The sequence below is a fragment of the Daucus carota genome, chromosome 9 (genome assembly GCF_001625215.2).
Source record: "Daucus carota subsp. sativus chromosome 9, DH1 v3.0, whole genome shotgun sequence".
NCBI classification, from domain to species: Eukaryota; Viridiplantae; Streptophyta; class Magnoliopsida; order Apiales; family Apiaceae; genus Daucus; species Daucus carota.
In genome coordinates, this window is record NC_030389.2 from 10,871,252 (window position 1) to 10,883,972 (window position 12,721).

A 12,721-nucleotide genomic window follows, 5' to 3' on the forward strand; every position below is an offset into this window, starting at 1 on the left:
AAGAGAAATATTATAGAACATTAATCATAAAAATATTAGCATAAATTTATCGCCTCATAGTACAAAATACATGTCCAATATCAAAATGAAGAGAGCTAGTTCTATAATGACATGAAACCATCAACACAAGCCAACTATCACAACGAAATTTAGATGTGCAAGAGTTCAGGGAGAGTCTTTTTTGCAAGATCACCAGAAGCACCAAGCACAACAATAGATACGCATGCAGATTCGGACACCGCTCGTTCACTATCTTCAACAACAAGGTCTGTTACAGAGTAAAAATGCAGTGCAAATAATTCAATATATATTTAATTTCAATTATTTAGAAATACAGTAAAAATTTTAATATGTGTGTGTGTGTCTTAGAACAAGGGAGGTGTATAAAATAGACAGAAAAGATGTATATTTTTGTTAAATATAACTTAAGATAAATTGCAACTTGTATTACCATAATTTTCCAAATTGGAGGCAACATGCTCCAATGGGACTTCTAAACAAGTAGCATCTGCATCAAGGATCCTATGGTTTGCCTGCATTCAACAAATCAAACAAAAATCGAGTTTTCTGAAGAAGATTTACCAAAAAGAATTATAATTGCTTGTGTAAGGGTCAAGTGCTGAATATTAGAGGAAAACAACTAATTGCCTCATGTAATGATCCTCTCAAGAAAGATTACAAGTTGCAAGAACTCACCTAACACTGAGGAAGAACTCCAGACTGCCAATAGAGCAATATGAGGGCAAACCATAGGACATCACCTTTGCTCTTAGCAAACATTATAAAGTACTTAAAATTCTCACCTCCTTATATGTATTGGTGACATCACCCGCTAAGTTCCCTTCTCATTGACTATTGGAAGACAATGCATCAGTCATATCTTTCCTTCCAGAGTTTCAATGAGGCAGTAGGGATCGAAACTTGCTCCAATAAAGGAAGCCCCCCTCCTGGCTTACAAAATTCTTTAACTATTTTATGCACAAGTCTGACTGAAATGAAAGTCTGTATATGTTCACATAATAAAATACAATTAGTTAGCAACTAAAACTCACCACATCTCGACATACTTTTACTGGGGGACTTCTATACTGCAACACAAATTTTTCTAAGAACAGAGCAAGAATGATACTCTTTAGTTTTTTTCATATAATAAAAACAATATCAAAACTGACTAAATATCAAACCTGTTTTAACTCAGAGAGAGGGGGGCACTTGGAAATAACAACAATATCAAAACTGACTAAATAAGACCATGGAACTATTCATAATAAAAACATGGAAATGAAACCTGCTTAATTGCAGTTTGAGATGCAGTTTCAGTGGGCGTTATAGTTTACTTAACATTCTATAATCGATTTGCTTAATAAAGATGTCACTTAACTAAAACCTATAACACAAAAAATACTTGTAACAACAATAGTCACATATAAAACTATGTAGCTAACAAGATAGCATATGCTGCACAAACACTTACAAATAATAATGTTTTATTTGAAAAGATCACGAAAATACGAACAAAAATCAATTGAGATAAAGAAGAAGATACAATAAGATATATACCATGAAGAAGAAGAAGATAGATATAGAGAACAAGAGACCTGCTTTGCTAATTGAAACCCTAAAACCCAATTGAACCGTTCCAAACCAAAAAATCGAATTGACCCCATCACAAATCTGAAATCCATTCGAACTAATTGAGATCCTCCAAGTTACCTTGTAAATCGAACGGATCTTCTTCGAGCTAGTACTGCAATCAGGGTTAAATAAAACAGATTCATATTGGTGAGTTAGTGTGTTTGATATTGATGGTGAGAGAAAGACGGGGGAGGGAGATGGACGGAGGGAGAGAGAGAGATTGAAGGAGATTAAGAGAGAAGAGATTGAGATGAGATGAGAGCCGATAGAGAGAAAGAGGAAAAATAAAAATCTGGTCAAGGGGAATGTTTGTAAGAAAGGCGGTATGTTTTAGTGTGTTAAAAGGGGGAAACAAAAGTCCCGTGTTTTTATAATTTTCAAACTGAAGAAAAGATATCGGTGATTATAAATACCGATGTCTAAAATGCTTTTTAACATCAGTTTTTTCATTTTTGATGTTAAAAACATTTTTAACATCGGTGGTTTTTAAGACCGATGTGGAAGCCGCGATGTTATATCTACTTTTTCTAGTAGTGAATGTTTGACGGTTTCATATCTCGATATTCTTTTTTATGAAATGGTCGACAATTTTGTTAACATATCAACGGACCCCGATTTTATTATTATCAATGTTCTTCGTTATAAGTTGATTGATATTTTACTAATATATTAATGTCTTTTTATATATATTGATCGAACGATTTTATTAGAATATCGTAAATGATAAAATACGTTTTTTTTCAATGAATAATACACGCTTTTACTTGTGGTATAAGAGTATCTCCAACTCCAAGAATCTCAAGTAATTTTTTTATGTGATTTTTAAATAATATTTAGATGACACTTATAGAAATTATCTAAAAATTATAAAACTCTAAAACTCCATCCTCTTAGCAAAAACTATAGTCAACCATGTTTGGATATTTATCGAAATCAAGTAAATTTTTAGGTATAATTTTACACAAACAAACACATAGCAAAATATTTATATAATTAATTTGTCAATAAATATAACCAACTAATATACATATTCCACTTGGAGATACTCTAATCGGTCATAAAAATAAATGATTTCTATAATCTGCTGCCAGGCACGTATATTGCGTATTCGAGTGAAGACTTTACACTTCGATGTTCAAACTGGCGATATTAATACATTGTGATTTAAACTAAAATGAATTTGTGCAGAATAATTGACTTCTAATATATTCGTATTCGGAAAGGTTAGATATCTTAAAAATTACTTCCTTTATCTTATTTTAGTTGTCACATTTCTATTTTTGTTGGTCAAATTGACTAATTTTTTATCTGAGATTAAAAATCATTTTTTCATTAGTTTAAAAAATTGAAAATTACATCTTAAAATATATTAAAAGTTATTTCCGGTGACATATATTTTTATTTTTTCAATTGATAAAATATTAATAAATCACAATTAAACTTTGGTCAATTTGATCGGTACAAAATCAAATGTGACAACTAAAATGAGACGGAGGGAGTATCACTCAATCTAATTAGTAATGTATAATTTCACACTAATAATAATAATAGAATCTCTATTTTCATATCAACCACTTAATTTTAAAAAAAATATTAGATACGAAACTTCGGGTACGTCAAGCAATACAGTGAGGGGTCGATAAATTAATTAATTATCCTTGCTAAGCATCAAAACCGGAAGATAAGAAGAAGATATGAAAGATTAATGTACTCCTCCTTATCTTTTAGCTTTAATGATTCTAAAATTAAACAAGGAATCATACTTTTCAGAAAATTGCAGTAATTAAGAAACAAATAACGATCTCCATCTTTTCCCATATTATTTATCTCGAGGGATTTTTAGACTTCTATTTCATAAATTATCTTAAAAAGGTTTCTTTTCAATAAAAATTAAGTATGTAAATATTTACACAAAAAAGAAAAAAAAATAAAAATAATGTATAAAGCTATATTATATACTCCCTCCATCCCAAATTAGATGAGCTCGTTGACTTCGGACACGCATTTTAAAGTCCATTGACCGCATAGCTACATTACTTTTTTTTGAAATTTTATTTTTACTAATAAAAATTTAAATATGAAATTTTCATTTACAAAAGAAAAATTTTAAAAATAAATTTCGAAACTATACGGTCAATGCACTTTAAGTTACATGCCCAAAGTCAACTAACTCATCTAATTTGGGATGGAGGTAGTACCTATATTTAAAATTTTGTATTAAATAATATGAAAAACTGCAGAGAATCGAGAGAAATGAAGATAATAATTTCTATAAATTTTTGAAAGATAGCTATGTAATTTATCGTCACTGCAGCAATTAACCAACAACATAGGAATTTTGATTTATAGTAGTAAACTATGGATCTAACTCATTTACAAGACAGTGCAGGTCACCTGTTACCTATTACCAGAAAACTATAACATTTAGAGTTAATTACAGTTTGTAACCCCTAGGATTGCTCCAAACGCACTTAAGATCCTGAACTATCAAACGTGACATAATGCACCCTGAACTTTACATTCCCGTGCAAGTTGTAACCCATAGTCACTATTCCATCCAAATATGCCGTTAACTTTAACTGTTTGAGATGTAACAGTGTGTATATTAGTTTCTAACAGCTACTTTACCCCCTGTGACTCCTCAAAGTTTATGTATTATATTTTGAAATTATTTCTGAACACACACAACGATGTAAAAAATATTAAAATAATTTTTAAAATATGTATTTATTTTAAAATTTTAAAGTAAGTTACATCGTTTATGTAAAAATAATAATAAATTTTCAGATTCTAAATCTAGATACATATTTTAAAACTTATTTTAATTTTTTTTACATCGTTGTGTGTGTTCAGAAATAATTTCAAAATATAATACATAATTTTTGAGGGGTCACAGGAGGTAAAGTAGCTGTTAGAAACTAATATATACACTGTTACCTCTCAAACAGTTAAAATTAACGGTATATTTGGACGGAATAGTGACTATGGGTTACAACTTGCACGGGAATGTAAAGTTCAGGGTGCATTATGTCACGTTTGATAGTTCAGGATCTTAAGTGCGTTTGGAGCAATCCTAGGGGTTGCAAACTGTAATTAACTCTAACATTTAATATGACATTACTATAATTTATAATAAATATTCAGTACTCCCTCGGTCCCCCCTGAGTAGTATACATTGGGGGACGGGGACGGGGACGCGGCACGGACTTTAATGCTCCTGTAAAATGTAGTTATGTAATTTATTTTTAAAACTTTCTTTTTCTAAATTAAAGTTTGGATGTAATTTATATGTTTTATAAGAGCATTGAAATGCGTGTCGAGCAGTTGAAAAGAAATGTATACAATTAAATGGGACAGAGGGAGTACGTATTAAGAATTTTAAAATACAAGACACAAGTCACCTCCTATTTAATTCAATTTATAATATATTTAAAAAATGTAATTAGAAAATACAACAATAGTGTTCCAGAAAAATTTCATATTCGTTTCAATTTATAATATAGTTTAAAATCATTATAATATAATTTAGAAATATACTAATAGTGGTCCAAGAAAATGTTAAAAAATTGGAGAAAAATAGAAAAGAAGGCAAGTAGTAGTGAAAAAGCCATGGGGCACAGAGTCACGCGCGCCAACACACAAATCAGGTGTGGCGTAAAAAAAGGGGTGGCGTGTGTTTGAAGTTGGAATAAAAAAAACACACTCTCTCTCTCAGTCTCTCTCTATCTCTCTCCCTCTCTCTCTGCCAACACCAAAAACAAAACACAAACACACTCCTTAGTTTAGTTTTAGTTCTAGTTTAGTTTCGAGACAGAGCAGTTTCAGATTGAGATCAGGGGCGGAGCCACAGCAAAGGCTGTGGTGGGCCGTAGCCCAGGGCAAAAGGAAAAAAATCCAAAACTTTCTATTATCCCGTTCAGGTTTTTAGAATTCAGCCCAGGATAAAATGTGGCCCAGCCCACTTTTTTACGCAAACATTCACTTAAGAAAAGAAGAAAACAGAATAAAAAAACTTAAAAACAGAACTTCAGTTATGTACGTATGATCTCAAATTAACATGTTTCACTGCTTTTCATTTTCAATGCCATAACCGTGAGATATTTTTTTTATTATTATAGTATCTCTATCTTGTAAAATTAAGTGAAGAAAATTTTTCTAAGAGCTAGCCCAGGTGTAATTTATTTTCTCGCTCCGCCCTTGATTGAGATGTGGAGAGATATAAATATGGATAAACAGCTCCAAATTTATTAATGTCTTACGTATGTCATATACATATATAAACAAAGTAAAAGCCAAAACTCTCTTTCTCTCTCCCTCTCTCTTATCTCTCTCTCTCTCTCTCTCTCTCTCCTTGGCTTCACTTTCATCTCTGTTCTTCATTTACCTCATCATTCAATGTCGGTTCTCTCTCCCTCTCTCTATCTCTCTACATTTTTATATACATATTATTATGCAGTTTGGTAATTGTAACAGTTCTTGATTTCTGATTCTTGCACTGTTTTATTGTTTCTTTGCATGTAGATTTGGGAGAATATTGATGGGAGTTGTGAGGTCTTGAGCTTCGGAGTCTGATGAGCTAGATTTCAATTTTTGTTCTTCACTGGTATCATCTCTTACTGTTTGATTGCTTGGTTTGGTGGTTTTTGCATATACTTGTGTATTTTTTTGATTTGATTTCAAGTGTTTTGGTGTAATTGAGGTTAAATTAGGTTGAATGTGGTTCTTGTTTAGGTATAATCATCAAATTAGTGTATTATTTGGTGTAATTTATCTTTTTGGTTGGTTAGAAAATCGAGGGTAGCTGGGTAGGTGTACAAGTGTCTCCAATTTTGTGTTTGGTGATTGCTACAGTGATAGATGAGAAATGTTGAAATCTGTATGCTGTTTTAATTTTTCGGTTTTTTCAGTAATTAGTTTTGACTTACTTTGATGGCACTACTGTTATTTCCAATTCGTGGGGGACGCGAAATGATTTACTCTGCCCATTTTTTTTCGTAAAATATATATATAATTTAGTGTGTAAAAAAATTATTTTTAAAGCTAATAAAGTTTCTATTCATTTTGGTTCTTAGTGTATATTGTAATTGTACATTTGTGTAATGTGTGTGTATCATCCATAAAAGCCTGATCCATTTTGGCAGTCTTGAAGAATTTTGTGTGATTATATTTTTCTTGGCTGCTATTAGGTATGGAATGCAGGGAGGAACTCTTATGTTGGTTATAACATTGTTTTAGGATGAACTTACTGAAATCGTCATAGAAAAAATATGGATCCCCTCATAGAATAAGTGTGGTACAAGGGTCCTTTTGAATTTTTTTCAACTTATACATATTCTACATGAGTCCAAAAATGTAAGAAAGATAAAATTGTTTCGTTCAATGTCAGACTAAAAACACTCTGTACTTCTGATAATTCATGAGGGCAATGATAGAGACAAGTGCGGTAGCAGTTGGTTTGTAATTATATATAGTAGATTTTGAGAAATAACTTAATTGTACAATGAATTTGACTTGTCATTAGTTTTGGCAAGAAAGTCCTACTTTTGTTATTGATTTGATTTTTTCTTGATGTGATCTCCCAGAGTTTTTCATAATAGCCTGTCTTTGTCACTTGCATGAAATGGACTGTTACCTAATCATCTGTTATTCAGTGTTTCATCTAATAGTGATATTGGTACTGTGTGCTTCCCTGCAGTTTATCGATAATTTTTTTTTTCTAAAATGGACGGGAACCGGCAAATGGAGGTGCATTATATAAATACTGGATGTCCTTACACCGTAACTGAGAGCTTTATGGATTTTTTTGAAGGTCTTACAAATCCACATGAACATTATGCTCATGCAGTACCTATGCAGCAGTATCAGGTATTTCATTCGTGCATAAATTGAATTTTGAACTTTGCGGTTATTAAGTGTTTCTAAAAGGATACCACTTACCAGTACTTCAGGTACTTGTTAATTTAGTATAAATCTGTTTCTTGATCCTTTTCATTAATGGGAACAACTTGTATTGTACATCATGTTCTGTAATTAAGTTGTGGCATAGAGTTCTCTACAGAAGATGATTTAAAATTAGTAGAAAGAAATATCTGACCATACATGCTTGATGATAAATCATGTTCATCATATATTGTAACTATACAAACATACTCTGTCTTTATATCTGGTACGAGTATACTTGATTTGATAATGAACTCCTGTGCATGTTATTCATATACTTTATTAGCTTTTAAGTAGAAAGTTGCATGGGAGAAATCTCTGCTTTTGATGATAAGCAGTGTTATTTTCTTTTTGGTGACCTTTTTTAGGAAACGGCATACTGGGTGAATGCCTACAAATTCGGATTACCTGCTTCTGAAATTCCTCCATATTATGGTCACTATGTGGTGAATGATTATCTTCCCAGAAACGATATAAGCAGAAGGGCTTGGGAATACCCTACAATGTCATACAATGAACAACCTACAGCAACAGAGATACAAGCTGAAGAAAATTCAGTTGCTACTATGGAAGCTATTCCGGAAGAATGTCAGTCCTATATCTGCTCTGTATTAATACTCCAAATTAATAAACATGTTGTGACATTGCAGATAAAAAATAAGTTCTATTGGGTTAGCTTTAAAAGTATCAACTTTTTCCTGCACTTCTACTCAATTTTTTTTCAGGTCATTGCTATCAAACACATTTGCCCTTTGCATGAACATGGACATGTTACTTATTAGTGTATTGTTGACTTCACAACAGAACATATTGGATTTACTTTGGTTTTTAAACATTCTTGTACAGTAGAAATAGATAGCTACCATGTCATATAATGATACCTAAGCATGGAATTGAGTTTTAAAGCATGGCCTCACTGTTTAGAATGACACAATGATCACTGATTATGTATTCTTACATTGTTGTCCATACTTTGGCAGGCACTACAAATCATGAGACTGCTGCCAATTCTCAGGTATGAAACTTATTTAGTTAATTAAAAGTAGTGTACTTTGCTTGATATGCTCCATCTTCTTCTTTTTTAATCATGAATTCGAGTAATTACTTTATAATCTCCAGCAGAATCCTCCTGTTTCTTAAGTTTAAAAATCTAATTTATTTTTTATTGTATTAGTATCTGAGGATTTAAATGAAGATTTTCTGTAGTAGATAGGAGACAGTTCCCTTATTGAATACAGTAATAAACTCCATTGGACAACAACTAGACCTCTTTGCACAACAATTGAATTTTACCACCGTCTTTTTGCCTTCAAATATCTGTACATGTCAAACACAAAAGTTTTACTTATAGTGTATATTCTTGATATAATTATTATTTTTAAGCAATTTACTTCCAAGAGATGGGATTTGAGGAACATATGTATTATTAGTTGAATTTTAAGTTGTATATAACTGTGTTTGTATCCGGTGCTAAGAGAACATTTTCTTTTCATTTTAATATTTCCAGGATCTTTGGCAGGACAATATAGACCCGGACAACATGACTTATGAGGTAGAAAATTGCAGTATATTCCCATGTCATCACCTTTTTTGCTATATATTCTCATGTCATTCTTAATATGCAATAAATAAAAAACTTTGTATTTCTATTATATGTTGCTGATCTCCTTGTCGTCCTGACATCGCCAGGACGATGTCATGGCATTGTGCAATTGTGACGAAACAGCATCCTGGCCCTGAATAGAAGCATGGCTGTTTGCCCGGATCGTGTCTTTTGGATCACTGTTTAACATATTTATATAGCATATAAAAAATAGACCATTTGCATTTGGGAATGATATATTTCATGTTGTAGGATACTTAGATATAGTAATTTAGTAATCATAAATTATTTATGTGTGAAATACTAAAATATTGATAATAGATACATAAACATATACAATATATCTGCAGAGAATATATGTGAGCATATTAATATCTTTGAAAATATATATGGGAGATCTATATTGCCATGGCATTCTGGCACTCACCAGCGACGTGGCACCATACATGACCACTATTGTTGATATAGTCACACGATTGATCCCGTGATGCATGAAGAAGGGGGAAAATAGATTAATTCAAATGAGTTGCTTTAGAGCAGTTTAAGAAGAAAGAACATGCTGTGTAATTATAGGGTCTTGTTTTATTTTCATGGACCACTATTAAGAAGAAATATGTATGCTTATTTAAATTAGGTATTGTTAGAGATCATATTAATAGTTGATTCTCTTTCTTGCCTATTGGACGGCTGGCAAACCTTCATATGTCCTGCTGTACCAAAAGGAATGTGGTATACACTGAAAATAATGTTTGGTTGGAGACCACACCCTTTAAAGTGGAAAACTTGAATGAATGCTCAAATCAGGACGTGAGATACATTATCTCAATAATAAGAAAGATCTAATTTAAACCTAAATACAATCAGAGTGCTGCTGACAGAGAAGATGATAGCTCAGGCAATCACTTAGACTCTAGCCCTTGCTACAGCAGTTCTAATGAAAACAATGATAATAGCAATAGCTCTGGTAGTGATTCAGACTCTGGCAGTGACAATAAGAATGAAATCATACCTCCTATAGATGATAAAGAAGACGAGACTGCTAACACTTTTGATAACCACGCTTCAACTAGCAGTGAATGGTTTAAACTTGTTGAAGTGATTAGAGGAGAAATAGAAGCCACTTTCCAACTAGAAGTAGAATGGTAAGTTTGTAGGTGAAAATTTGTTGCAAACACGGATATGATGGTACCTCTAAAAATTGTTGCCTGCACGAGACATGCCTTGTGCCAAGGAAGATATACTGTACTGTTCGTTTCAAACAATCAAGATGGTCTCTTTTGAGTTATTTTTATTGTTAATCAAGCTAAGCTGCCGAAATATGTCAATCATGTGCCTATGTCATAAATCACTGCGCATTCTTTTTTTTCTATATATGATGTGAGGAGCGAAGTACATCCCGGAGAATATATCTGGTTTTGGAGAGGTGCGATTTCATGTGTCATATGGATTGTTTTAGATTAGGTTAGCTACAGAGTAAGTGGATCTGCAACACTTGCATTAGATAGATCTAGATAACCAAGACTGTTGTTGGGTGAAAATTGAATTCCGCCATGCTGAATAATGGATCAATCAGCTGAAATTGGTCTTTTTGTTGTTAGTTAATCTAGACATACTAATTTAAAAGGTCATATTGGTGTCTATAGCTAAGTCTATGATTATTCACTTGGAATTGGTTTTCAAATTGTTTGTTTTACCTTGAGCAGGAGTTACTTGATCTAGGTGAGGCAGTTGGAACTCAAAGTCGGGGCCTTGCTCAAGAACTGATTGATCTGCTTCCAACATCTAAATACAAGTCTAGTGGTTTCTTCTTCAAAAAACGTTCTAAAGAGAGGTAACATCTAGCTTCCTGTAACTTCATTTTTGCTTCCACCATATTTTTTTTAGCTTATAGACAGTTATTCTCACACGCACGCATACCTGCAAGCATATATCAGTATATCACCACTTCAAGTGCACCTACTATACATTTGTATTCTCATGTATTTAAGTATGTACACGCAGACTAGATTACATTTTCTCGTTCTTTTTAACTATGGTTGGTTGGATTAAATCAATAATGCATCACTGCATCTAATTACGACTCTAAGTGCTAGACATATGTTTGTGCTTATCATGTATGTTTATAGTTGGTACTCGGTCCTTCAGCTGAACCAAAGCATCCTAGTATTGATGTGGTCTATGTTCATGTAACATAGTCAACCTATGCGGAGAGTTGTCTACAAAGGATTTTCCTATTATTGATTGCTACTTATATAGATGTTACTAAAGTAACACAACTGTGTTACCTTATTTTGGAAACTGTCGCCATTTATAATCAGCACTCTAATAGAATGAGTTCCCCATACATTCGATAACTACCAGCCATATATAACACACAAAAAATAGGGGCAATATTTAAAACATGTGTCACTCTAGAAGCCTTTGGTTGTATAGTTATACAAGTCCGCTCCCTTGTTTTAGCCTTAAAAAAGCTCATAAGCTCTTCTTATTGAAGAAGATGAAAAGAGATAATCTTGGCCAAGTAATGTACAACATTCGAGATGGTCAAATTAAGATGCAACTCTAACTTGATATTGCTAAGTTCCTGACCCTGGCAGTCGTAAACTAATATTGGTTCCAGTTGTATCTGAGATTGAGAATTGTTCCTATGCTCTTGTTAGTGTTTTCGAGTGATTATTGTCCAAATATGCATTCTATAGACTTTAAATATTAGCCTTAAAGTTTTATGCCCCTCTCACAAAATTCTGGCCTTAACAATCCAGGTGTGTGATCTGCCAAATGAGATATAAAAGAGGGGACCGTCAAATAAGACTGCCTTGCAAACATGTCTATCATAGTGAATGCGTATCCAAATGGCTAAGCATCAACAAGGTGAATTATATGCTCTTCTTGAAGCATAAGCCATAGATGATATGTTATATTTCTTAGAACTAATTCACTCTGTTTTTCTCAGATATGTCCCATCTGCAGCACCGAAGTTTTTAGCGATGAATCGAAGCATTAACACATTAAATGGTGAAGGTCCCATACATTTAACAGGGTTGTGAGACAATAGGTTATATCCCCCCTTTACTTATGTCAGAGCATACAGATAGGTAGTTCATATCAAAGTTGTTCCTTTTTTATATGTTCTCACTTGTAGAGAAATCATTTCGCTTGAAGGTGATTATGATGTACAACTAATTTGGGTGTGCTAGGATAAACTTGGATGTATGTACTAGCTTTTGTTTGTGGGTTATATTAATATGAGCATGTTCCTGTGTTTATTTGACCAAAATAGAAAAAATGTGGCAAGTTGTTTATGTAATATCCCTTTGTAAGTCTGTATGTGCTTTCAAGTCCCTGTAACTTCACCTTTTGAATAACGTGACGAGCACCTGAATTCTGAGCGTTACCGTGACAAGAAAGCACCTGATTTCTGAGTGTTACCATGACAGGAAAGCGGCTGTTCAATGAGAGGAACTCCTTAGTTAGGGGATCATAATTATGGCATACATTGCTTTGTAGCACGTTTTATGTATAACATTTACCTGCATCATCATA

The 12,721-nt window shown here is 32.8% G+C and overlaps 1 protein-coding gene and 1 long non-coding RNA gene across 4 annotated transcripts; one reads left to right on the plus strand and one right to left on the minus strand.

Moving 5' to 3' along the window:
- On the minus strand, positions 1 to 2,171 carry LOC108202277 (uncharacterized). Of its 2 annotated transcripts, XR_001803053.2 has the most exons (4): positions 1,561 to 2,171; positions 697 to 1,002; positions 452 to 533; positions 1 to 268 (listed from the first exon to the last, which is right to left on the minus strand). It is a non-coding gene; the product is annotated as an uncharacterized LOC108202277 (long non-coding RNA). The 2 variants fall into 2 exon arrangements; XR_010287801.1 differs by lacking the exon at positions 1,561 to 2,171 and having other exon boundaries at positions 697 to 1,553.
- A 3,666-nt stretch (positions 2,172 to 5,837) lies between these two features.
- On the plus strand, positions 5,838 to 12,501 carry LOC108200771 (E3 ubiquitin-protein ligase BIG BROTHER). 2 transcript variants are annotated; one of them, XM_017369021.2, is made up of 9 exons: positions 5,838 to 6,032; positions 6,157 to 6,238; positions 7,331 to 7,500; positions 7,944 to 8,163; positions 8,556 to 8,590; positions 9,083 to 9,127; positions 10,882 to 11,009; positions 11,941 to 12,049; positions 12,132 to 12,501. In XM_017369021.2, exons 3-9 carry the CDS (start codon positions 7,357 to 7,359, stop codon positions 12,180 to 12,182), a joined length of 732 nt encoding a protein of 243 aa, XP_017224510.1. In that variant the 5' UTR covers positions 5,838 to 6,032; positions 6,157 to 6,238; positions 7,331 to 7,356; the 3' UTR covers positions 12,183 to 12,501. The 2 variants fall into 2 exon arrangements, with proteins under 2 accessions (XP_017224510.1, XP_063941644.1); XM_064085574.1 differs by having other exon boundaries at positions 5,878 to 5,920.
- The last annotated feature ends 220 nt before the right edge of the window (positions 12,502 to 12,721 follow it).

Excerpts from the sequence above, each read along its gene's own strand:
- LOC108200771 (XM_017369021.2), top strand. The coding sequence starts at position 7,357 with ATGGACGGGAACCGGCAAATGGAGGTGCATTATATAAATACTGGATGT. Across the intron at positions 11,010-11,940 it reads AAAAAACGTTCTAAAGAGAG|GTGTGTGATCTGCCAAATGA; the intron begins GTAACATCTAGC and ends TTAACAATCCAG. Across the intron at positions 12,050-12,131 it reads AATGGCTAAGCATCAACAAG|ATATGTCCCATCTGCAGCAC; the intron begins GTGAATTATATG and ends TGTTTTTCTCAG.